Source organism: Sparus aurata, chromosome 12 (genome assembly GCF_900880675.1).
Source record: "Sparus aurata chromosome 12, fSpaAur1.1, whole genome shotgun sequence".
Classification (NCBI taxonomy): domain Eukaryota; kingdom Metazoa; phylum Chordata; class Actinopteri; order Spariformes; family Sparidae; genus Sparus; species Sparus aurata.
Window position 1 is genome coordinate 16,598,006 of NC_044198.1, and position 27,618 is coordinate 16,625,623.

The following is a 27,618-nucleotide window of genomic DNA, read 5'->3' on the forward strand; positions in this document are numbered from 1 at the left end:
GAACAATGAAGTGTAATGATGCTGACTCAAGACATGAATGGTATAGTTTAAAAGGCCCACAGGAGTTTTCAGTAATTCTGATTAGACCTCTGCACGAATTGAAGATGCTCCAGGTAGTAGAGGCAGTTCGTTTCTCGCCACTGTTGCCAAGTGCTTGCTTCTGAGGGGAGATGTTGGGTCACTCTAAATGAATTACTGATTGATTATTTTTGCTGTGAATTGGCGCAATATAAATAAAACTGATTTGACTGAAAGGAATGATGAAAATATAATTCTCCCTGCCCTGACAGGTGTAGAAAGACAAACGGGAAAACCAGTTAGAGCCAAAATGGAGACAGAGTTTGGCAAGAACAGACAAAAAACAATATTATCTTTTTAAATTTATTGCAGGTATTCTGTTATGTACATGTTTATTTACAAAGTTACCCATGTGTTTTCAATCTTATTTTGATACGTTCTGACAGCTGTATAGTAATCTCCTGTTTTCTCTATAAGTATGATTAGAAAATCCTATAAACAATCATAAAAAACAGGCTATAAAAAAAAAAAAAGAAATGGGACCATCTATCCATGCAGGAGCGAGCTGATTTACATAGTTGAAAAATAAATACTATTGACAAATAGCATTCTATCAACTACAAGCATTTAAGAATTAGCCTTTGTCCACATGTAAAACATACCCCTAACATACACACACGGAGGGTGAAACTGACCTTTGCTTCATAACGTGTATATCAAGTAAATCTTGTTTTGCATTTTCAAATTTACATTCTGTGTGGTGTCCGACTGCTATTTTACATGTTGGTTTACTTTGATTCTCAGAGAAGTGCCTTTTGGGGATTAATACATGATATTTTTAGAGCATACACATTCACTGAGAACAGCATGAGGCTGCAGAAGACACACAGACAGAGACAAAGACACGAGACACATCCTCCAAACTTTGCAGGGCTGTTGCGTCAGAGAGAGGGCACAAACAAAACAAAACCATCTGAAGGTACGAAGTAATACTGCAAAGTTAGTTGTCTTTATATATCAATATAATTTAGATGTGATTGATCACTAATAAATTGATAAATTCATGGATGCACAACAGCCCATCCCTGTTCTTCTGTCCTATAAAAGAAATCTTGATCTCAGTGAGACTTTGAATCTTTGAATATTAGATAGACTCAGAGAGAACCTTTAACTGTACTTACCACCTAATAAGCACGTTTCAAAATCAGTACGTGGCATGGTGCCAGATTTGGTAAAAACCTGATGGTTGTACGCTGACGACTCCTTTTGAAACCAATGTTTTCTCAGACGTTTCTCTAAAAGTTAAAATACTGGCTTGGAAAATATGTCTCATCATATATGCATCATAAAAACACAGTTAAGAGTTAAAACCACATTTGTTGCCTGTGCTTGCAACATTAAAGTTTCTGTGTTTCCCACTAGTGCCAGTTCATTAAATGGTAATAAAAAATTGTTATGACACTTCTTTTATTTCAGTGCCAACAGGAATAGTTCAACTTTTATGTTATTGCCCTTTCCTACGATTCATGTAGGGTACTTCAGATTTTTTTTGGGCATCGGAAGACTAGAACAAGGGCTGTGAGAAAATGCCCACATGTAATTTTGCACACAGTGTATTGATTATACCTAATGGCAGTTGCTCCATAAACTGTATTTGTACTACTATGTGAAAAAGTACCAAAATCTGTAACAAAAAATTAAAATGAGGTTTGGCAATTAGTTGCAACTGAGCATATTTTAATGTTCCTTAGCAATGCTTAAACTGCAGCACTAATGTGTAATTCATTTCCTCAATAAGTATATCTTTTGAATTTTTATAAAATGCCATGCTGTTCTGAGCTGAATCTAACAAGTTTATTTGTTGTAGACGAACGACCTCCCCGTCAAGTAGCACTATCCAGTGAAACGAAAGTCAAACAGTCATCAACACATGCCCTTTCGACTTAATGAACTCACACTCCGACTGCTAATCTTTATGTAGCTGTGATCCAATAATTGCAGCAATTAGAGCTGCATTAAGGAATGAATTTTTTGGCCACATGGGGGCAGAAGAACACCACACACAAGGTGACAAACCCGCAGCCCTGACATATTATCACCTTATAAAGTTGTAATGTGTTTGCAACCCATTGCCTTAATTACATCCAGTAGACACAGAAAGACATTTCCATTCATTGGGTGTTGTGTTTCTGGCCACATGATGACTTGAGGTCTAATACCCCTCATATTTTCACCGACAATTTGATTAACGGTTAATATAGAAAGGCTGAGGTTCTGCCAGTCTTGGTTTTTCCTCTCACTGCTCACATAATTGCTTCTTCCAAAATGCAAGTATTAATGTCAAATCTAACAAAAAATAAATGGTAGCAATTTGTCATTGGGCGTCTTTGTATTGGTATGAACATACCTGAAAATGAGTTGGAGAGCTAGATGGAGGCAGGTCAAATTACTGTGGGGATTTATGGTGCTGACAAGAGACATTTTACTGACTCTTCTGTGTTTGAGCTAGGTTGCTGTGTCTTCACTGTGACACTCTGGAGTGCAGTACACCCTACAAAAACTGAGGTATAAAGGATATGAAAAAAAAAACTGGTAACATAAGGTTAGAAATCTGGTTATTATTGTATAATTTAATGTCATTGGCTACATTAATGCGTTTCGTCTTGTATAGCTCAACTGTGACTGGTCGTAACACTGTTGGAACACTGAGGAAGTGTGTCTGTGTATGAATGAACGCTATATTGAAGTGCTGTCCTATTGTGTTTCTCATAATAGCACTAAGATTATGTTCTGAGCGTGCATGTAAATGCAACCCAGCGTCAGGGAAATAAAAACCGTCCCGACGGATTTAAGGGAAAGCGAATTCACCACAACAAAAGCTCCCGTCTGCTGTTTCATGTTAACTACAAAAACACTGAAGAAAATGAGAACTCAGGATATTGTAACAGAAGACAGGCGTCCTTTTTTACGTGATTTCGGGACATGAGTACTTGTTAAAGAAAGATGAAAACATATTCAATCTGATACAATGACATCCAAAAAACACCAGCACACAAGAACACGATCAGCTTGGGGACAGCTGGCAAAGCATCTGAAGTACTTGTCGTCTTCTGCTCAGTGTCTGAATTTCCACTGTGCTCACTTTCTCTGCACTTGAGCAGTCTCTGTGTAAATTCTGGTCCAGCTCCTGTACGTTCATGTTCGTGATATTTTCTTATAAGTGCAGATGCTTTCACGACAAATTAAGTGATAAGATGCTTGCTTTCCTGCCCAACACAGTCTTAAAAATATCCACTGCTGTCAGTGAACCAACACTGATCACATTAAGATGATCAGCAACATGTCCTCTAAAAATATAAATATAGATTCATCTAAACCCTGCCTTGTTTTGGTCCTTTCTTCTTCTTTTCCTTTAATATTTGTATCTGTTGACTGTGAAAAAGCCCTTTTAGCTGTTCTCGTTCCACTCTGGCATGATGCTAACACTATGTACAGTGTGGTACTGGTGAGGCGATAGTGTACGTGGTATGCCGTGTGTATAGAGGTACTCGTTTCCCTGCAGGCCAGCGGTCGGCGACTGGATCCCAGCCCCAGGACTGCACTGGCGGCCCAGAGTCTGGTGGGTCATTGAGCTCTGGTACATGGCAGCGTGGTGGCCGTCGCCCAGCTGTGGAGAGGCGTGGCCGCCGACCCCGCCAAGTCTGGACACCAGAGACCCTGAGGTGAAGTGAGCGGAGAAGTGCTGGTAGGGCAACCGCTCCATTGGCTGCATGGTGGTGACGGAGCAACTCCCATAGGGTGAAACACTGGCCCAAGTGTTGCAGCTGATGTCCTCCAAACTAGGAACAGGCTCCGCGCCCTGCGAGGCGCTGGCATACATGCAGGCCTGCCGCTGGCTGGATTCACTGCGGTAGGGCCCTCCGGCCAGGCCGAGGCTCTGGGCGTAGCCAACAGGACGGTAGTAATGATCCTCCTCACTGGACGAGCTCTCCAGATAGGCCTTCTTATAGCTGTGCTCACCTGAGTGACAGTCATCCTCCACTGCAGGCAGAATCACACAGTTAAAAAACAGCTTTCCCACAGTGTTATATCAAAGGTGCCAAAAGTGATTCTGGAGATAGATAGTTGATGGTTAATATATACCAGCGTGATGACACTCAGCAATCAACTACTTTCCTTCTTTGCACTTTTAAAGCAACATTATGTAACTTGTTTACCTTCAAATAACAGCTTCAAAATCATTGTGATGGTACAGCGTCCTGTGATGAAGTGAACAGTACCTCTGACTCAGCCACCCCACCCCCATTGCTTATTTCTGCACCATGTACTGTAATATATCATTGTACTTGTACGAAGCATATAAACAAGTGCTAGCATGCACAAAACTGTGGAAAATTCAGGCATATTAACATTATAATTATTTTCATGCTATGTGTATTTGCATAATGTATCCAATAGCTTGTTTGCATCTGATGTCATGTCAATCCGTTGCCATGGCGCAAAATGCAGATGGAGGGCAGGAAGTGATTTATGAAGAAGCACTTCTACAAACGCTCAAAACTTTGTGGCTACTATGTAGTTTTAACTCTTTGTTTACTTTGTAACATTCCAGTACACTTTTCTTTCCTTTGCTGGGGTTCGTAGCTCCGAACAGCAGCAGAAAGCACTGATAACTAACTAATTTCCCTCAATCTGGTCCATTCTGTTTTCCACTCACCATCAAAATCATGTGACTACAAACACCCAATTAATGAAACGGGGTCATCATCTTACAAAGGCATTAACATCGATGGATATAAATGCTGTAAAAATGCAATCTGTCATTTTCTTGATACGTCAGAACCAACACATTTCATCCTTTTAGAGTACACATCCTACCTTTCCTCTTGATGCAGTGGTACTCCTGGCCATGCTCGTGTGGCAGGGGGTAGGAGCCCGACTGAGGCAGCAAGTCCTGTGAGGTGCTCGTGACCCCGTTCTCACACTGGGAGTACTGGGAGCTCAGGGTGCTCGGGGTGGCCATGCCCTGGACCTCTCCGCTGAATGGGCTCTGGCTGGAGCCCACTCTCTGGCGCACTGTACTGCGAGGCACTACTGGATACTCCTTGGTACTGTGTCCAGGAACACACACACACACACACAAACAGCCAAATACATTTGTTAGTAATTACCCAAACTTGGACCCCCAAATATTGTACAGCACATGTAAAATCACTTATTTTGAATAGTTACAAGGGAACCAACTAGGAACAAATGAGGATATAACTTCTAATTAACCATAAGCTAATGAGTAACATGTATTTGAATTTTATAGAGGAGAAAATAATTAGTTGATTAAGAAACGAGTGAGGGAAAAAATCAGGGAACAAAAGAGAAAAAGGAGACTTGTTAACTTATGTACAGGTACTCATGAAGTAATTATTCATTCCTCACTAACGATGCACCGCTTCACTTGAAGGGACACAAAAAGGAAACGCAATCGGGTGATGATGATGAAGTAACGAGGGACTAATTAGTAACTAGTTTTGTGTTGTTCAATGGGTGGTTCTGAGTCAGAAACCACTCATGAAGAAAGTTATCGGGAAAATAGACTATTTAAACAGTGTTCTGGGACCTTAATGTTCTCAGAGAACTGCTTGTTTATTCAGTTATAGGAAGAATGTGATATAAAAGGTCTGTTTGTATTATTACCTAATTAATATTATAAATATGATAATTCTGACTTTGAGTTTCTAAACTAGATAGCACTACTTTAACAATTAATAAATACTTCTACTGTATCTACTATTTTGTATCCCATTGGGAGTATTTAGTTACTTACTTACATCCTGACTTCATCAATTATCAAGTTGTTTCTGATGAATTCCTCACTCATTTCTTAATTAAGTAATCATTAACTAATCATTAGCTACTCAATAAAGTTAAGTAAAGAGTTGCTCATTAGTTGCAGATAGTTCTTCATTGATTTTCCAGTGACTGCTCAAACATTTGTGTCCCTTATTGTAAAGTATTGCCCCGGTGTGAATGGTTTATTTGAAAAAAGTGACAATATTAATAGTTTGATTCTGTGCAGTTTGAGATTTGTACTCAATGACATCCATCATCAGCGAATCAAACCCACTTAGGACACACAGAGAGACACTCCTCAGGGGAGAAAAAAAAACCCTTTCCAGTATGTATTTCACTCCTATTAATCCACAGCATCCATCAATAGATCATTTTGCTACTTTTGCGTCTTTGATTTCAGGGATCGCCTCAGTTGAAACAGTGACCTGGTTTTGCAATAAGCTCTCCCTCTCGAAAAATGTAACCAAGAGCAGACGCACATAGCTTTGCTGTAATCGGTAGGATTGGACAATGGCATGTAAGATGGATGTTGTGGTTAGGGACTCTCCGGCGTGCTCTGTGCACTTTTGCAAGTTTGGATAGGTAAAATGCATTTTCACTCAAAAACGTCGTATTAAACTGTGGCATGCACCCACTTAAAGTAACTTAACGTGCGTCTGATACAATCAAGTCTGCAGTCTTTTAAAGAGACTTGAAAGGGCAGAAATGCGCTCCGCGATTTCCTGGGATTTTCCTCCATGACATTAATCTGAAATGCTTAATTAAAGACTTTACTCTGTGGCTCATGAGTGAAGGTTGTGGGGATGAGGTAGGATTTTTTAGCACCTTGTGGAAAACAGCTTTTCCAGCTTTTTTCTCCTGATTTGGGATTTTTCTACATTTGAATGCACGGAGGAGGAGGGGGGGCTGGGGGGGGGGGGGGGGGGGGGGGGGGTTTGTGTGAGTTTCAAAACCAGATTTTCTCCTTTGAAAATGTGTTTTCCACGCAGCGCGGACGCATGCTCCATCCCTCATCTGGACTGAATAATCGAGAAAAAGAGAGAGAGAGAGCAATGTGGTTGTGTTCTGCCTTGGCTGCCGGACCAAGCGATACCAACACGCGCACACACACACACACACACACACACACACACACACACACACACACACTTATGCAGCAGACACAAAAGCAGTTGGAACATCCTGGTTGAGGGAGCTGTGTGGAAGGAAGATGTTGCACTCGTGTTTCAGAGGTTCTGCCAGATCAGCCATAAAAGTCTTCAGCATGAAAACTGGCGGCGGATCAAGAACTACACTTACATCACCGAAAATAAAAACTCACTGAAAATAACACTCATAACTGGCTTGCCTTTGGATGATTGAAGGATTAAAGTTGGGGCTTGTTAAGTGACAGTGTGGCCAGGATGTCAGTATTCCATGCAACATTTATCTACTTATCTGACATCATTCGGCTTGTGTCAGTGTTTCCATGAATCAACTGAAACTTTTTTTTTTTTTTTTTTCACAAACGTTTCCTTTAACTACCTTTGCATCCTAGACATCCGGTGCAGCTCCATGTCATCGCTCCCACGAAAGCCTTTGGCGAATGGGTTGTTCTCGATCTTCAGCTGGGTTATCTTAAACAGCAAAAAACACTTAATTAGCAACATGATGTGCAATTAAAGAAAGAAAAAAAGAGAAACTATTTGCTGCACTGGCCAGATCACTTCATTACAAAATCTTCAAGTATTTTAAAAAGTCACATGGGCCCAAATTAAAATCAGCACACATGTGCATCATTTTTTTTGTCCTAAAATGGAGAAGCTTAGATTGTAAACTGTATCAATAGACGGGTATTTTACAGCGTGAGGCTCGTACGATGACAACATTACAGCATGTTTGGATTTTGGAAATCTTCTTGGATGCGTCTAACTGCTCACAAGTTACCCCAAGAGAATGGAATAATACACTTCCAGGAAACCTAAGATGCTTTTAGGGGAACCGAAGCTAAACACTTCAATAAAAAAAAAAGTCCCAATTTGACATATTTTCATTGCAGAATTTATAATGTTACAGCTGATGGCCTCGAGCTTAACAGATAGTTGGCGCGTTGCTTGACAGATGCAAAATAACGTGGTTTATGATGTTTTTCGCTTGAAATGTCTTTGTAAATATCGGACAAACTGAACGCGGAGAAACCACCCCCGAAATAGTCCGTTAATCCCAAAGAGGTTAAACACAATCCAGGGATATCCCTCTCATGAGTAGCGGTTTCTGGCAGGTAATTAGCTGGCAGCTCTCGTGTGCTTCCAGCTTTCTGACAAGACTGGAGGTTTGTCTGCACACTGGCTGACACTTCCCACCCCCACTCCCCCAAAACCTTGTAAAATCTCTCGTGTGACACTTCTGCTAGCTTCTTGTTAATACCGCGCAAGCCTGGCAGTGCATTTATGTATTGTTTCATCTCTAGCATAAAGAAATAAAATAAAAAGCTCAGGGTCCTGTTGAACTCCTGTTAGCCTCCGCGGGCGTTCCAGGAAGAAATACAACTTGACAAACAATTAGCCCATTCCAAATGATAGCCTCGGTTCAGTTTATAGAAGAAGAAAATACAAATTTTTTTGCAAAACACATTCGAGGGCCTCATACTGAGAGGGTGGGAATGATCAGAGAGGAGAATTTGAATATTGCTAAAAAAACAATAATATGAAAACAGACTCCAGACAAAATTCATTCACAGCTTCAAAGACTGCACTTTTTTTTTTTCATTTACGAGACTGCATCCAAACTATGCACATTATAAAAGAAAGAAAGAAAGAAAGAAAACTGAGGCTTATATAAACATATTTCCAGATGCTTTGGGCTATTTTAGCTACAAGAAGAGAAGTGCATTAAAATAAGATTTATTAAACAGGCTCATTTTTCACTTTTTTTATTTTTACAGAGGAAAAAAAAACATATTATTTCAGAAAACACACTTTGGAGACTGTGTTGTTTTAATTGACGACAAAAGACCTGAAACCAGAGATCTTGACCACTTTCATTAGCTGAGAGTCTAACAGGTGAATTGGACACATGCCTGCCTGCAGCACATATTGCTTTGGCAGATGTTAGGAGTGTTTGATTGGACAGTTGTGGTGGTAAAAAAGCGCCTGGAAATCAGAAATGCTTGTTTTGTGTGTGTGTGTGTGTGTGTGTGTGTGTGTGTGTGTGTGTGTGTGTGTGTGTGTGTGTGTGTTTTTGCAGGTCTGGAAAGACCCAAATAATTAGCCCCGGGGTTACGATCTCAGCCCCCAATAAGATGTTTGGAAAATAATGAATGGTTTCTACAGCATGTCGGTCATTTGCGCTTCCTGTTCCCAGAAAGCGCGGAGACGCGGGATTGGCTGCGGGGACATTACGAGCTTTCGCCCCTTTTCTCCCCTTATTCCCCAAACTAAAACATATAGGCCTGCGTGCGTGGTTAAATGATGTTAAACAGACGCTGTTTACACATATCTGTATTCCACAGGTTTTTTTTTTTTTTTTTTTTTTTTATTTCCCAGATATTTGCGCAGAGTAAATATTGAGTCTTATTTCTGCGAGGCTTGACACGCAAGTGAGGCTGCCCGGCCTGAAGAAAACTCTTATTTCATGTTTTCATTTCAACAACTTTTTTCTAAATTGGTGAGTAAATAAAAATACACATATAATTAAAATCATGCAGGTTTTTCGGCTGTTATATTCTCAAGCAAAACAAATTTTAATCTAATGACTATTAACGTTACAAATTGTTATAACGGACTGACAGGGAGGATGCACAACGGAAAAAAAGAAAACAGAAGTAAAGATTTAAAACGACATTTCATGAAATATATATATCTTAATTTTAATCACGCTAAACTTTAAAGTTGCGCAAATCTCACCAACAGGCACAAGAGCAATTTTAATTTAACAAAGAAGCCTTTAAGAAATAACAGACGAGCGGCCATCCATCAATCTGGGAGCCAAAAGCTAATCTATCAAACTGTAATCAAGTTAATGAACTCCAGGTTGTTTTTCTGTTATTAGAATATTAAATTAACTCTTTAACATTAGCATAACTCTCTTTAAAAAAACCTTACATTTAAATTAAATAATCGGCACAAACTTTTTAAAAGTGCTCCTAAATTCGTGGAAGCTCGCACTGGCTTGGTTACATAACGAATTATCATCATTTGTATAATGTATTATTATCATGATTATTATAATGTATTATTATAATGTATTATTCTTATTATTATAAACATATATAAATAATATAAATATGCTTGTATTTGTCGTTATTAGCTGCAGTATTATTACGCGGTTGTTTCTCTGTGTTGTTATGCAGGTTTTAATTATTTTTGTTGTAAAGGTAACCCTCCTGAGGATGTTGCGCAGTGACGCCGGGGGTTTATCCGGTGTATCTGCGGTTCGTCTGCGGGCCTGCAGCTTGGAAGAAGTCTCTTGAGGTCAGACGTCGTCTGGTCAGGTAGCCTATCTTTAGTTTTTTATTCCCCCTCGTCTGTCAGTGCCTCGACGTGATATCGAGAGATTTTCGGCTGACAGTGACAGGGCTTTTACTTAAACCCTCGCAGAGAAAACCGCGCCTTTCATTTCCTCCGTGCGCAAAAGTTTCAACGGACCTCTTGTGTCGTTGCTTTGGCTTTCCTTGACTTTCCTCTGTTTGCATTTCCTCGGTGTATTTTCTTTCTTGTCCTTCCTCGCCACGTTTGTTAAAAAAAAAAGAAATAGCCTTATAAAATGCGCCGTGAATTTAAAGGCACCACATTGCATACAAAAAAAGAAAAAAAAGAAAAAAAAAGAAAAGAAAATAGAAACATCCAAAACAACCCCCCCTCCCCTCCTCCTCCCCTCCTCCTCTTCCTCCCCTCTCCTCCTCCTCCCCCATATGCAGGACTCACCTTGTGGTTCTGGTAGGACGTGACCGCAATGAAGGCCGTCTCGGGGAAGACGTGAGTGCAGAAGGCCGTGTTCTTGGAGCCGAAGCCGTTGTTCTCGTCCGCCTTCACGATGTGGATCCTCGGCTGGTACTTGTGCATCGAATTCAGGATGATCTAGAGGAGAGAGAGAAAAAAAGTGGAGACCTGCGTGAAAAACTTGAATACATGTCATCACACAGAGAAACTGTTAAAACACCCAGGGACAGAATTAGAATCACACTCCTCTGAAGAAAAAGTACAAAGTTACTTTGACAAGAAAAAAACATCACATTTACTCTTGAATTCAGTATTGGCTGCATAAACATTAACTATCCATTATTTTTTTTCTTTTTCTTTCTCTATCATTTTCTTGGATTTGCATGGCGACTATACAGCAGTACATCTTAAGGCTCAGCTCTAGCACTCTGTGTATTCATCTATCACATTATGGACTAAAATGAAAGGCACACTTATATGAGACATGGGTGAGCACAGTGGCACAAAAGATGAAGGCCACGTGGAGCCATTTAATGCAGAAACCTGAGACACTGCATTGCCATAATTTGGGCATGAATTCAGTTATTAGTGGTGGAAAAAAAACAAGAAAAAATCTCTCCAGCTAACTCGGACTGAAGCAATATACTTCATTAATCGCGCTCAAGGTAAACAGATCAAATTAAGCAGAACTTTTTCGATAAAAATGCACCGCTATACTTTCTGTGGCAGACATAAATGTAAAACTTTTTTATGGCGCTACAAAATCTAATGAACGTTTTATTGCTTTCGTAAACAATTCAAATAAAAAATAATAATTATCCAGGAAGCTATAAGACTTGTTTCTTTGCAAAGGTCTGAGTGGTTTCACCCCAGACAAAACTTATAACTCCAGTCATTCCCTACATCATAATAAGTGTTCCCCCAGTAGTCAGGCAGGATAGATGAGCAGGCCCAGGAGGACACCAGGCTGACACAAGCCTTTTCCCTCGCTGCCCTTCTACTAACCTGACTAACCTAGTTCGTGCAAACTAACCGATGACTACTACCGGTGGCTAGCCTTGGCGACATTAAGACGCGGCCCACACAGCTGAACTTGAGCCTTGAACTTCTCTTTTGAGGCCCCCTCATCCGTGGGCCTTAAGTCTAATTGTTTTGACGTAGCGGGGTGGAGTGGGGTGGGGTGTACACGGTCATCAGCCTGGAGCAGATCTAATGGCTTTTTATTTTCATCAGATCCACTTATATGTAAAGATTTCTACCTTCCCCTCCACATAATAACCCCCCCCACCCCCACCCCCGTCCCCACCCCCATCTCTCTGTCCCACAGGCATTTCCCCCTATCTGTTATCTTAAAGCTTGTTTTTGTACCTGCCTTTCACTGCCAGCATGAGGAGAAGACAAGGGATCGCCCTCCTGTAGCATTAAACACAACATATCCCCAAGTGCTTTTCTTAGAGCAAAGTGAACCATAGGGTTCTTACATACGATGCACTAGTCGTCCATTATCTACATCCAGCTGAACCTGATCTCATTTCATGGTGCGATGGGTTTTTGCAATGGGCAGAAACTGGGCAGGAGTGTGTTCCAGCTGCCTGCCATGCACAGTGTGGACGCAAGATGATTTAATGGGCGATAGCTCTGACCCTGTGCAGAAAGAATCAGTGAAGAGTGGGTGCCATGGAGATGGAAACTCTGCTTTTTTACACATTTTTACAATCTACCATAAATAAACTATCTGCAGGGGGAAAGGGTTATAGGGCTGCATAGTTGGATCCAAGTTGAGAATAGTTTTACCAAAAGTCTTAGATTGAGAAAAAGGAAGAAAAAAACAAAAAAAAAAAGTAAAAAATCCTGGGATTGTTTTGGTTCCTTGCAAATTAAAGATGCTCCTAACCGCATGAACCGATTATCAAGCAACGCTACCAGCCTGTTGGGATTCATTTGAGACCTTTTCAAAACGATCCGAGCAAAGTGCAGAGAAAGAAGTGGGTTAAACAAAACATTTTCCCATGCACGCGTTCATTAATGGATTGACTTGAGGTCTGCGGAGATACGCCGATGACTGGAACGAACCACGACAGCGAGCCCCTTCAGCGAAATGTCCGTCCACATTAGGAGTTGCGTGGAAAAAATATATAAATGCCGCATTTTTGGAAAACAGCACGCTCCGCTGACTGTGGGATCCCAAAGTCCAGTATGTTGTGGGGGCAGGGGTGTAGAGACCACCCACTGGGGCCCCAGCACACGCCTCGTCTCCCTGGCCCAGCCGCTGCCCTGCCTGGGTCCCTGTCTGTATCTCTGCCCCCCCTCCTCCCGCCCCTGGATGATAGTATTCAATGATAGTGAGGGATCACTTTGGGTCTCGAGCCGCTGCCCTCTGCTTTCAAGTTCCACCACATCAGAGAGTTTCCCCGAGCCTTGGGATTAGCAGGCTTTGTACACACCATCATCTATTGCTCATCGCACACTGCCATTCAAGTATAAACAGTGCGATCCTCACACTCCACCCTCCTGGCCAAAACATGTGTGGGAAGACAGGCAGACGAGTGCAGGAGCGAACCGAGGGCGGGAGACGAATAACACTGAGAAATACCCCAGAAGTTTGAGGAGGAGATCAAAGCAGGAGAGTGCAGCTCGGAATGAAAACCGGAGAGACACAAACAAATGATTTTTTTGTTTTTTGTTAGTAGGAATTCAAATACAGAAACAGTTTTGTTAGCTTTGTCCGTAACAATGAGGCCAAAGTAGCACCAGTGCGGTGGTTTAAGAAGTTTTTGCACCTTTCACAAACAGTTCCTTGAAGTAATACTGCACGCAAAGTTTCACTTAAAGCCCCCTCCAGTCAAACATGTGCTTTCCTACTTCTTTCTCTTCCTACAGTCGAATGTTGAGCTTAACTGTGTAAGAAAGATGTTCACACAGAATGCTGTTTTTACATTCACTGCTCAAAAAATGTTCAAATTTTCTTTTCGCTCATTGAATATGCGACTTTAAGAGGCGGGCTTTCGAGCAGGATTTGTGACATCACTAACAGCGTACACGTGCACTGACAACAGACTTGAGGCGGTTGTGTTCATTTTGCTTTCATAATTTGACTTTTTTCTGCAAAGACACTGTCAGACACACATTAGGGAATCTATATGTTTGCCTTCATACTAGTGTGTAGGGAGTCTTTAAGTAACATTTGAACAGTTCAATTTTTTTTTTAAAGTATTTATTATGCAGGATGACCCCTTCTAGTGTGTTGTATTATTATATACAAGAACACGTTATGATTTATAATTAATTATTAGGACTGATGCATTCAGTTAGTTGCATTTTATTGATGCTTTTGGTCAAGATGGTGCTTATTATGCAACTGTTGAATAGTTTGAATTGAACCATGTTTCATGACCCGATCACATGTTTTCTGCTTCAATCTTAAAGCTGCCTATATATTGTTATTAAAGTAAGTGTTGAATAGCTCCATGTTCCAACAATCAGCACTGTAACAGTGTTTGGTCAGTACTTCATGTCTCTCCTACCGTCAATCATGCAGTAAAGGAGAAAAGGACATTTCTGGTATCCCTGCCCATTTTATCCAATCAGGACAGAGGACCCCAATAAGAGGCGGTCCACAGAGCGGGTTACTACTGTTTGCTGTTATGTCGGGGCGACCACCGCTCCGAGTTCATGTGGTGACGTAGAGAGGAGGGAGGAGATTGCTAACTGCAAAAAACTGACAGGAAGTTAGCTCAAATGACGACAATGCATAAAGATATGATACTACGATGTAACTGTCCAAGAAATGTAGTTGATTAAAAAAAGTCATTTTCCTTATCAAAGTGTAAATGTGAACTCAACTACAAACTGTTAAAAAATAGTATTAATGTACTGTAGTTGAGGAAATGTATTTAGTTACTTTGGTCTGTTCCTAACATGCATGTGTACAAAAGCAAACACCATGAAAACATATTCAAAACACATTTTCCACGATTAGATTGTAATTGTCAATGACCTTTCCCATGAGATGTGATCAGTATGTCAAATAATGAGAAACATTTAGATGTAACTCATTAGAAATGCCACAGAAACACCCTGTTGTGTTGTGCAGAGAGAGACCCAGTGAGGCCGAAGTCAACGTCAATCAATAAAAATAAAGCTGTAAAAGAAAACACACACACTGTCCTGTTCAAATATGTGATCCTGGCAACACAGTATTTGCTATTGCAAGTTAGAGCTGCACAAACATGTTTCCTTTGAATAAACAACAGAGCTGCACAACTTAACTTCATACAAACACACCACAGCTCCAGACTTCTTCACAACAGTCCGGAGCCGGAGAGCTGGGCCCTGCTCGGCCCGCTGATGTGCGCCTAATTAACCAGACATTTCTATTCATGACTGCTGCGGGCGGTCCATCTCGACCCGCTCCAATCTACATCAGCAACATTGGTCTCATGTCTTGCTGCTAGTAATTATAAATCATCCACAGGTTATTTCAACCAGCTGGACCAACAAGCTGATGGAATATGTTTCTGGCCAGCCACCAGCGTTTCATTTATGAATCCCAGGGTACTGTCTCCCAGCACGAAAGAGGGGCGAGCCAAGAACCACTGCAACCAATCAAAAATGTACTTTAACCCCGAGTTTACAACACTGCTCACATTCCGACCGAGCTCCGGTTTCACTTCACCAGCTGGGCTCTGGCACGGCAACAATCAGAAATAGGTGCCATGTGGATAGATAGTGGCTTGTGTTTGTTAGAAATACATATGCATGTTTTTATTTCATCCATTTTTTTTGCTTGGATAATAAAACGTAGATGATTAAGTGAAAAAGAGTCTCATTTTATAATCCCAATCAAACTGAATACCTGTGGCTGTGTACGTTATTCTCAGTCTGTGTTTAATGGTCACGATAATTAGAATGAATCAAACACTATCACGAACAAGACTGCACGTTGCAGTGCTGCCTCTCATTGACGAATATTCATGGAAAAAACAACTTAAATACATCTTATTATCAAACCGGACTACAGATTTTTTAACTTGAATCCGTTAAACACCTCCAATCATGTTTTTAATAATGCCATCTTAATTTAAATTCTTGTGTTTTTCTTCCGCATTAACCTTACTTCCTCATAAACAGGTCAGCTTTTGATGTACCTTTTGCCGACTTCGTAATTGTTTTTCGTTTTTCCCCCCCTCCCTTTAATGACCGGGCCCTATTAGTAAGAAAGCTAATTATTCTGTTTCTACAACAAGACATCAATTTAGCCTCAATGTGCCCATCAAGTTAAATTTTATGAAAACCTGCCGCCAAACAGGCCCATTTGTTGATGAAATAAGTGGTGTTTGTGTTCTCTGTTTTGGGTAAGACAGGAATCACAAAAGCCCCGGGCCAGATAGTGAGTGTAGAATAATGAGGAGTTAAAGTTAGGAAATGGGTACCATACAGTCCCTCACTGGTGAGAGGGGAGGGGGTTGGGGTTGGGGTTGGGGGTGCAATTGCCTCTTTCCGTTTTGCGAAAAAGTGCCCAACTATTCCCCTATACTTATGAAAGCAGACTTCCAGGAGGTCTGCAACTTTTAATGCATCTAGGGGGTGCTATAATAAACCCGGGCAACGAAAAAGAACCCAAAGAGGTTCCAGGACGCTGGAGCGGAAACATGTTGTTCCAACTTTAACATCAACGTTTGGCAGACGGGCGAGATTCGGTCGATTTTTCTTGAATCGGAATCAAGAGTTGAGGTTTTCTCCAATTATGCTATGATACATTATTATACACTGTTTTCACTGTGAGGAGCAGGGGCAGGACACTGTTCGCATTTTGTGTTGTTTAAAATGTAAATTCACATCACCAAAGCGTTTATTCATGTTTTTCTCTTGGATAGATACAAAATAAAAATAAAAAATATGTCCTTAAAATCACATTAGACATAGTTTAAATTAAAAATGTGTTTAAATTTTACCATCAGAAGAACCAATATCCTGTCCTTTTAACTCATCTGTTCTGGGTTTACTTTTGTTTTTAATACAGAATTTACACAGAGATATATTAATAAAAGACGATCGATCCTTAGCTTTTTCTTTATTCAAAAACTAAGTAACCTTTTCCTGACAATCACAAAAAAAAAGTTTGTTATTTTCTTCTAATTTTTAAAACTCAAACCCCTAAAACTATCATTTGCATGACACTATTTAATCAACTGCAACACCAGGAAGCTTCAAGGAAACTCAACAAGGATAATAAACTGTGTCCTGTTTTCAAACACAGCAAAATAAAAGTTCTTACTTTTCATTGGAGACAGAATTTTTTTCTTTTGTGTTGTATAAATTAAAGAAAAAAAATATAATGAAAAGGGAAGTTTGAAAATCAAACATTCAAAGACAAAACCATTAAATAATTAATTAGCAAAAAATACGTGACGAAAAAAAAAGGAATCACTTAATAGTTTCTTTAAGTTGATTTTTTAAATACTACTCCAGCCTACATACTGTTTGTCCAATGAATGAATTAAACTTAATAGCAAAACCAAAACTTCTCAGGGTCAGTGAGTTTATAAGGCCTGGTGCTGGAGAACTGAGGGCGTGACTGTTAAATCTTTAAAGCAAAAAAATCTACAAGCAACATTAAGCTTTAATTGTGCCAAACCATCCACATCACTGTTTGTCTTAAAAAGCAAGCAGTCCTGTATAGTTTTACTTCACAATAAAAAGGGAGAAAAATAACCTTTAAAGTGTGCAATAGCTGTGTGCATATATGATACAGTTTTATTTCATCAAAATATATCGTCACGACGTCTCAACAACAACACCGAAAAATAAACTTTAAACTGTATAAAAGTAGGCCTACACAACGTTTGCATAATAATAATAATAATAATAATAATAATAATAATAATAATAATAATTATTATTATTATTATTATTACTATTTTGGTACTTGGGCGCAAATATTTTTTCTAAATACATAAATTCACAAACAAACGCAGAACGAAGTTTTGAAATGAATCGAGGAAAACAATAATTCCTCAAAGACCATCAGTGGAAACCAGCATTTGTTGTTAAAGGTAAAAAGAAAACATTAAAAATGTGCCTGAAAAACCACGTGTCCGTAACAACACCCCCCTGCTGAAGTGACACTGAGCAACGCGACAAAGGCGAAAACAGAATATCCTGGACTGGGATCAGAGCAGCAGCGGGTTGTTAGTAACAGCACGGACACACACACGGACACGGGGTGAAATAGAAGAGATCAGAGGCCTAGGCACCTACGTGTCCGAACGGGTCCAGGTGGTTGTTGGTCAGCTTCAGCTTCTGGAAGGAGACGAGCTGCCTCATCCAGTGCGCGCCGGTGGCCGGAGAGTCCGGGTGGACGTAGAGCCTGCCGGGCATGGCGGGCTCTGCCTTCCCGGTCACAGACCTGGATCACAGCAACACAGTCGCACCGTTACACCTTGGACTCGTGCGCCAGCTAATGTTTTTTCTCTCGGTGTTAAATGTTAATTAGTCGACATTTCCACAACATCTGCAGGCTGTTAATTCATTATAAACATTTGGAAAAATTACGCACAGGAATGTCTGAATTTAATGCGACTTATTTGAAGGAAAATCTTCAATAAAAATAATTAAAATTCAGACAAACAACAGGAGGAAACTCTCGCTAACTTCGACAGCTACTGAAGTTTGCTCTATCAGAATCTCAGTTTTACGCACTTGCCTCAGAGGCCGCCAGGACTCGCGTTCACCTCCCTGTCAAAACGTGAAACTGAACAAAAACGTGAACAATGCCACCGTGCATTGTTTATAATAGTTTGGGGATGTTGGTTTTGGATTATAGGAGGTCAGATTAGAGCTGGTAGCCATTGTTTTCCAACATCATGAGATCAAGAGGAGAATTAGTTCCAGGACATGCTTTGGACAGGTCATTATCGGCAGTATTGGCATGTGATTATCCTCTTTGAGGATCCCCTCATTGAGAGGCGCTGACCCCAACAAGACATGCCTCACCAAGGTTAGGGAGATCGACATGACACTAAACAAATAGCAATGTTTGGTGAAAGGACAGCCTTGTTGCGATGCGCGCATACGCGCTGGTGAAGCTATAGGAACAAGTCATTAACGTTCATTCAGCACTGAAAAGTCAGCTCCGGCAGAAACACGTCTCCCCGCTGACTACGTTTCTTGGCAAGCGTCAGAAAAGACACAGTTCATAATTCTCGGGGAATTAATATGTCCACTTCCGATTCTCGTCCATCAGGACAACAATAGAGAAAGTCCTGCTGGAGGACTAACTCCAGAGAGAGAGAGAGAGAGAGAGAGAGAGAGAGAGAGAGAGAGAGAGAGAGAGAGAGAGGGTGGCTTCAACCTTCCCCAAACAACAGAGCCTCATTATTGCGCGCGTAAAATTCAAGAAAAACCTCAAGATGAAAACATTTTACCCACCATTTATTATCGGCGAATTTGTAGCGATGGTCATCCGCAGGAACGACATCCATCAGGAGAATATATTTAGTTTTGGGGTTCAGTCCCGTGACCTTCACTTTGAAGCTGGGGAACATTCGCCTGTTACAAAAAAGGGGCAAAAAACACAGTTTATAGCGCTCAAACTGAGGGACAACAGGAGACAGACAGAAATAGAGTGTGGTGCGTTTTCACGGGCCCCAGAAATCACTCACAATGCAAATCCAAAATTAGCCGTTTACAAACACAAACTTTTTACAAAATAGAGGATAAGCTTATTGACTTAGAATTAGAATTATGATGCACGCATTCAGCTCAGGTGTGGTGGTTTAACAATGTCTGATAAAGGCTGTTGTTTGGTCTGGAGCGGTGCGGACTATAGCTTCAGTTCTGGACAGGGCGTCAGGTCTGCGTTATAAAACGTTTTTCAGCGCGGGCCAGATTTTTTATTTTTTGTTGGGTCCGATGAGTAAATCATTTGGATATTTGGTAGCTGTCACACTGCAGGAACGAAAAAAATATATAATTTAGTAAGTTGGTCTCATGAGCAGAAGGGAAGGGCCAGAGGACGAGAGAGGGGGGAGGAGGAGGAGGAGGAGGAGGAGATGCTGTCTAATATCAGCTCACGCCAGAAACAGGAGTGAAATGACTGACGGGAGTATAATGGAGACTTTATGCAGCTGTGAGAAAACAACTGCACAATGAAATGTAGCCGCGCTCAACTATTAATATTCATCATTTATAACAGAGCCGCCAGCGCTCGCGCGCGCGCGCACACACACACACACACACACACACACACACACACACACACACACACACACACATGCGTACAGTCAAGTTCACACTCAGCCGTCGGACCGACTGGTTTGACTAGATGCAGTGTGACACGTACAGTCCGTGCGTAACTTGTTGCGCTCTCTCTCTCTCTCTCTCTCTCTCTCTCTCACACACACACACACACACGCACGCACACACGCATGCACGCACGCATGCACGCACACGTCACAGGTGAAATCAAACGAAAAAATGACCCTAAAATGACTTAATTTCGCTTATTTTCACAAAGATGTTGCCTAAAATAATACTAATAATAATAAAAAAATTAAAAGGCTCCAGCTCAGCAGAATTTTACACCCGAGACATTGCAACTTTGGGGTTTTCTCTCTCTCTGCTCGATGCAGTTGCAATTTCCCAACAGGGCCACCCAAATGTAGGCTATACACGCTCACGTGGTCGTTGCACGGCCTCTAAAGCGTCCACCAGATGCTCTGTGTTTTCTCTGTCATTCCTCACGTACGTCCAAAATCCCCACGCAAGAAAAAAAAAAAAGAAGAAGAAGAAGAAGAAGAAAAATCCAGCCCGACCAAGTGTGAGCCTACATTTTAATTCAAATTCAGGCCTAGATATAATTCATGTGTTATAATTGCATGCAGTCAATCCTCTGAAAAGTCCTTTAATAATAATAATAATAATAATAATAATAATAATAATAATAATAATAATAATGATGATGATGACGATGATGATGAATATTTTCATGTTTGTCTTCTTACCTTCCAGCTTTGGTGATGATCATCTCCGTCCCCACCTCGTGAAACTTCGACCAGAGTTCCCTCTCGTGCAAGTAGACTTTTATTCCCTCCATTCCCTTCAAAATAAAACATCTCAGTGCCCATAGTGCGCACAACATTGTTGCAATAATTTACACTTTTTTGCGCAGAGGTGTCCAGCACCACTGTAGCATGACTTTCAGTTAAATCGCCCGTTGTCTTAAAACAATTTAGATTAAAAAATTCAAGAGCCATGCGAGAAACCGTGCACCCCTCAGCTGTACATTAAAGTAAAAAAACAAAACAAAAACAAAACCAAACACAAAAACTAATGCAGGGCTGTGTAGTGACAGTGTGATCTGTCTCTCTGTCTTAACGCAAATATAAATAATAAGCATACAGTCAGAGCGTCTTGTTCATTATTCCCCTGCAGGATGTATTCGTCTCGGCCTCGACTCGTAAAACGGAGTCTTGAAAATAAGCGAAAAGTTCTTTTAAACTTTTGTTTTTGAAGTTGCTTCACTCCTCAAATTAATTTCCTGAGGTCAGTATATTTGCGCACACAGTAAATATCGAATGAAATAAATTTTAAAAATAATTTTAAAAAAACTTTAGAGGGAGTAAAAGAAGCAACATTTGTTGAATGACTTCACCACATTTTCTGTGACATTTCGTGCGTATTTTCACACCCGGATTGACGATAAAGCGCCTGTTCCGGTGAATAACACACATCTTTCTTTCTTTTTTTTTTCTTATCATGAACGTGACCCCCCATTAGTCCTCGGCTCGCAGCCTCGGCCTTCCTTCGCACTGACCGACACTGACCTGCTGGATGTAAGTTGTCTGTGATGATGGAGATTTGCTCGAGGTCCCGTTCTGCTTCTCTGATTTATTATCGCTCGATAATTCCCTTGAATCCGAGCCACCGGGAGAGTTTTGAAGGCCAAAAGTCTCCTCCTGGTCCGCCATGACCGCCGGAGCTCCGAGAGCTTACACCGTCCCAGCTGCAAGACCCAAACAGAGATGTCAGTGAGAGGGACCGGACCTCCTTTTTTTTTTTCTTTTCTTTTCTTCTTCTTCTTTTTTTTTTGTAAACATAGTTAGAGACTGATTCACAGAAGTTTACACATTCAGACACACAGATCAGCTTGATGTTCCCACCACATGGTACACAAGCTAATGGAGCTCGGGGATATCAGCTTTGTAAACCCAGTTACACTTAAAAGAAAGGGCGCAAGTTATTCACGCATGAACTGGATTTGGAATGGAGGACTTTCAGAGTAAAAGCACGGTGCAATTCAATTTCACATAGTTCCAACAGGCTGAAAGTTTGGCAGCTTGTGTCAGGATGCTTATCACAAACATTTCAGGCTACATTTTTTTTTAAAATCGTGCACGATCTATCTCATCCGTGACTAACTTGTTTTTTTCCCGCTAGAACAAGGCTGCACATTCGCTTTTAAGGAAACACGATTTCCTTTCCCATGCCCCCCCCCAAACAAAAGACATGAGCTTTGCTGTTCCACCGCTTCACGCTGATGTCCAGAACACAGCCGAATCCTCCTGCAAACCCAGTCCTCCACACTCACTTTCTGCAGGGAGCCGCGATCCCTGCCACGCAGAGCGGCAGCCTGTAACGTTACTACGATGTTAACCGCTCTGAAATGCAACAACAGTGCACACGCACACGTACACGTACACACACACATACACACGCGTAGCCGGATCAGAGCAGGATCAGCTTACCTAAAAACAAAAACACGTCGCGGGCTGCAGTTTGGACGCAGCGGTGGCACGACGCGCAAACACCACTTTGGGGAGAAAAAAAAAAAAAATGTTCAACGCTTCGTCCCCAAATCAGATAATCCAGACGCTTCCCTCGACGCGGATCTCCATGGATCCTTTCCTCCTCACAGTTAGTCCAGATTTCCTGCACAAGCGGAGCGAGAGCGGCGACCGTGTGGAGACTCTGGCGAGAACTTCGGTTGACAGCTACGAGGCGCTACCCGGTTGCCTTATTGCGCATTTTTCCAGCCGAGGAGCGTTTTGTGAGCCAACCCCGCTGATAGCACCTAGCAGTGAGCTGCAGCCGAGTCCCAGAGGAGCAGGTCCGTCACCTCCTTCTTCCCTCCTCTCTCTCTCGCAGCCTCTCTTGCCTTGTCAATCCCACGTCTCCCTCCCCTCTCGCTCTCTCCTCTCTCTCTTTCTCCGTCCCGCGCGCTCCCCTCTCCAACCCTCTCCACTGCGCATCAATGACCAACCGTGCGAAGCGGAAGCTGTGTCCGCGACGTGGGCCGAGGAGGGGGTGGGGTGGGGTGGGTGCAGAGGGGTGATGGGGGGGGGGGGGGGGGGGGGGGGGGGGAAGACGTCTGTGCAGGAAAAGCATTGGTTTATGCCCCAAATGATAATTCCTCCGAGCGCCCCCCCCCACCAACAACCCCAACCCCCAGTTTGTGTCCTGAACCTCTCCATAATCCCAGGCCGGTGGACGGGATCCATTTGACATTTGCTGCTTCATGCGCCATTACGCAACCCCCGCTTCTCCATAGCCCCCAGACAACAGAGAAGATCAAGTTTATTAGGCTTGATTTGAATATATAGGCGCATCATTAGATGCGGTCGATCAAGAGGTTACGAATAATTACGATTAATTGATTAATCGACCATGATTTTTTTTTTCTTTTTTTTTCCCCAACAGTGCCATTTAACGGACCGTCTGCTCGGGCAGCTCGTCTCTTAATGTTGTGAATGAACCTCACAGTGTCACCCTGCAGAAAAAAAAAGTACAAAACAGCTTCCATCGCCTGTGTTAGAAGGCCCAAACGTCACAAATTGGATATACTTGTCCCAACAGAGAGAAAAAAACAGAAACCTGGGCCGATGAGTGGAGGCTATGTTTAGGCCCGCGGCTTCACACAGGTTCAATCTGCTCGCTGAGGGCCGATGCAAAGGACAGCGGACTTCAAATTCTGACTTTCAAAGATCACAACAACCCGCCGGTTTTCCTTTAAATCAGACGGAACAGGAGCCACGCTACCGGACAGCATGTCTCATAGTGACAGAGAAACGGTAATCTACTCAATTTGCGTTCAACGCCTCGAAAACAATAATAATGTATAAGTCTTGACATTTGGTCATTCTAAATATCTTTTAGTCAGTGTTCTCATTGGATGGAACAACACCCCCCCAATAAGCAACACATGAACTGCGACAAAACACGACTGCATTTTTTGCAGTGTGCGCAATGAAACGTCTCATTTGCGTTTGAGGCTGCTGTCTCGTTACGCACGCGGCCACAGATTTAACTTCATCAAGACGCAGAGACACACACACAGACACACACACACACACACACACAGAGACAACCACACAGGCACAGAGACACACAAAGACACAGACAGACGCACGCACGCACACAAACATTTCTTGATGATGGGAGCATAGAAGTTAAAAACAAACCAGCCTACATTTTGTATTAGAACATTTATTTAAAAATATGTGAATTAATTACTGAGTATTTTAAAATACTGAGAGAGCAGCCTCCATTTTGTTTGTCTTACAGTCTCCTGGAAAACTTCACCTTTACCGAACCGTCCCCCCCCTTACAAAACGAAAACGGATAATTCCGTATGAAGCCAAACTTTAATTGATAGCAAACTTTTTTGCAAACCTGCACCTTTTTGCCATCATTAAGAACAAAAAACGGATGTAGTCTACTGAAGGGGCCGAAAGAAATCGAAGCTAAAAGAGGCTCTGAAATCAGTCTCGTATATATTTGAAAAGAATGCTTGTTAGACCTAACATCTCTCTCTCTCTCTCACGCACACGCGCACGCACACACACTGTCACACACACGCGCAGCTACAAACCAACTTCCGAGTGCGCGCCTCTCCATTACTGTACCAACACAAATGAGCGCAGGATTTGCAGAAGTTGGACAAGACTAAAGAGAACTCCTGCACCGGACTGATGTTGTTTTCAAATATTGAGCCGGGACGTCTGGGCCTTAAAAACTGGCCCAAGATCAGTGAACACGTGTGATTATCGGAGCTCTAATTTGTCCTACATTTCTGTGTTAGTGTAAGATAATACCTGGTGGTCACACAAATCTTGCTGTTAAATAAAAATAAAAAAAAGGAAAAAGCATGTTTCTATTACAGAGAGAGAAAGGAAGCTGTAAGATTTAGAGTTTGCGTAACAATCAAACACAGTCAAATGATTTTAGTGCCTGAATGAGATATTAATCTCACCACAGTAAAGTTTTTCTGAGACGCTTTCAGGTCAATAAGATGTAAAGTTAAAACATTCATCCAGTCTATAACGTCCTGGTGCCAGAAAATTGATTTCCACACAAACCCACATGTCCCAGCAGCTTATGCCACACATCCTGAACCCTCACTGTGTTTTTTTTTTGTTTCCTATATTAACCAGGAAATGTATTCGTGGACGTAAGCTTTTTAGGTGGAAGAATACCAAAGAGCCACATAGCCGACGAAAAAAAAGAGGAGAAAATAAAAAGCTGTCTTCCATAAAAGGAGCTGATTAGAGCTCAACAGTGAAACTCATTATTTAAGGGGAGCGGACCACGTGGAAATGAATAGCAGGCCTAATGAGAGAGCAAAGGAGGAAGGAGGAAAAAAACGGTTCAACAAGCCCCAAATGTTTTGATCATTTCAAACAGTTAAAGGCAAGAGCTCACAAACAGATGACGTGGACCAAAACTTCACCTCCTGTAATGGACTCACAGCCGCCGACAAGAGGCGCGTGAACGGTGCGTCACAGCGAATACATCCCGGTTAGAATAATGATTAAAAAAACTAACAAAAAAAGACATTTACATTTCATCATGAAATTCGAACATGCAGTCATTTTGGATACTGGGGAAAAAACAACAACACACAAATGGACAAATTTAGCGAGGTATGAATTATAAAAAGTTGACTTGTGCGTTTGTAAAATGAGCCTCAGGTATGGTAAATAAATTCTGTCCGAACGGGTAAATAATAACACATACATATAATATAAATAATACATCGAGATTCATTCATGTGAGCTATAGGCAGCCAATAAAGATAAAACACTAATGGAGCTTTTATTTATATATATATATATATATATATATATATATATATATATATATATATATATATATATATATATATTTATATATATACATACACAAAAGAAAGAACAAGAACAATGAGTGTTTAATTAACACAAATAGTGGAATTAAATCGGCCTTGCGTATGGATTTGTTAAGGATTTGTTAAAGTCCAGCTGCGACATGAACACTTACCGTGGCACGTTCAGTATTACGCAAAAATAAGGTATTCAAGTAAAAGTTAAATAAATTGAAATAATAAAGAGTAGATTTTTGGTTGCATTCGTTTTAAAGTCACGTGAAAAATGTTTTGCACTTCACAAACAATTTTGGTAAAACGCCTTTACTGCTTTCCTTTGCTTATTTTAAGACAGCTGTTTTAAAAAATACCTAAACACATGAGATGTAATGCTGCCTTATAAAACTATAAAAACGCATGCTAATAAACTTGCACTGTGAAGTAAAACTGAAAATGAAATTTAATCCAAGAAAAAGAAGACACATTAATGGCCCCACAAAGCTGCAGAGGTCCAGGTGTAATATGGAAAATAGCATTATAAACTCCATGCATTCAATTCACATTATAACATCTTCACTCCAAATAAAACAACAGATATTCAACATGTGCAGCTCCTTCCCAAACTCTAAAGAATGTTAAAAAATATATAAATATTAAACTGCAGACACAGAAATGTAGTTTTTAACACTTGAAAGAAAAAGCTGAGAGGGCGTAAGAAAGTCTACTGCAGCTAAAGTTCAGCAGGACCAAATTATTATGTAAAAAGAACTTTTAGTGTGTTGTTAAGCAACAATTACGTAACTGATGAAAAAGGACAGTGGGCAGTTTTTCTCCAGACTGTGGCAGAATACAGCGAGCCCTTTAAAGAGCCTGTTTATGAATACTGTAAAGTACATAAAACCTGTCCTCACTTCTAAAAAAATAAATAAATCTCGACGTCTTGCGTGACCGTGCCGGCCAATTAGTATTTACCCTGAGACATAAAATCTAAATGTAGCCTGGAAGACATACAATGCATCAACCACAAAAGTCTGACCGGTGGCATCTAAACGGCCTCACCACTGCTTCTCATATAGACTGTAAATCTGCAGCATTCAAATCAAACTGCTGGATGTCTCGAGCCCGTTCCTGTCATAACTTTAAAAAATAAGCGTCCTGCCAGTGACCAGCTCCTCTTAAACAACTACAAATCCAAACTCAGCTGTCAAAATGTTGAGATATATGTATTTTTTGAAAAAAGGTGATAAACCTGTAGGGCTATGACAAAAACAACTGGTGTTTGTGTGAACTGCATGCTGGAAAAACACACACAGACACACACACACACATGCAGGGCTTAAACACACCCTCCCTACCTCCTGGCTGTCCAGCACTATTGAGTGTGTGGTCTGATGTTACCACTTGTTTAGAAGCCGCTTAAAGTCTGCTGAGACTTGAGCAGACGGGCAGGTGAAAGCGCTGGTGTGGCTAACCACCGGTGCAGCCAGGACTCCTGCATCAGGGGAGGGGAGCCTGCCCAGATGCTCCGCACCAAAGACCAGCTGTGAGGCTTGCGGCTGAAAACCCATCCGCAGTTTTCGGCTCTCAAGAGCCGAGCCAGAGGAAAGAGGGAAGGAGAGAAGGAAAACAAAAGCTGCAGAATTGCATTTTTTTTTTTGGTGGGGTGAGATCTTTTCCAGGTGGCACTGAGGAGTCCCCCTCAAGTATGAGACT

The 27,618-nt window shown here is 41.3% G+C and overlaps 1 protein-coding gene across 3 annotated transcripts; it reads right to left on the reverse strand.

Moving 5' to 3' along the window:
• Positions 1-367: 367 nt before the first annotated feature.
• On the reverse strand, positions 368-27,293 carry tbx5a (T-box transcription factor 5a). Of its 3 annotated transcripts, XM_030434914.1 has the most exons (10): positions 22,532-22,907; positions 21,611-21,789; positions 20,789-20,883; positions 19,215-19,334; positions 18,045-18,192; positions 10,770-10,922; positions 7,390-7,481; positions 4,897-5,129; positions 3,884-4,059; positions 368-3,325 (listed from the first exon to the last, which is right to left on the reverse strand). In XM_030434914.1, the coding sequence occupies exons 2-10, from the start codon at positions 21,752-21,754 to the stop codon at positions 3,251-3,253; spliced, it is 1,236 nt and encodes a 411-aa protein (XP_030290774.1). In that variant the 5' UTR covers positions 21,755-21,789; positions 22,532-22,907; the 3' UTR covers positions 368-3,250. The 3 variants fall into 3 exon arrangements, with proteins under 3 accessions (XP_030290774.1, XP_030290773.1, XP_030290771.1); XM_030434913.1 differs by lacking the exon at positions 22,532-22,907 and adding an exon at positions 27,261-27,293 and having other exon boundaries at positions 368-4,059; XM_030434911.1 differs by having other exon boundaries at positions 368-4,059.
• Between the last annotated feature and the right edge of the window lie 325 nt (positions 27,294-27,618).

Excerpts from the sequence above, each read along its gene's own strand:
- tbx5a (XM_030434913.1), bottom strand. The coding sequence starts at position 21,754 with ATGGCGGACCAGGAGGAGACTTTTGGCCTTCAAAACTCTCCCGGTGGC. Across the intron at positions 19,335-20,788 it reads ATCATCACCAAAGCTGGAAG|GCGAATGTTCCCCAGCTTCA; the intron begins GTAAGAAGACAA and ends TTTTTGTAACAG. Across the intron at positions 7,482-10,769 it reads CGTCCTACCAGAACCACAAG|ATAACCCAGCTGAAGATCGA; the intron begins GTGAGTCCTGCA and ends TTGCTGTTTAAG.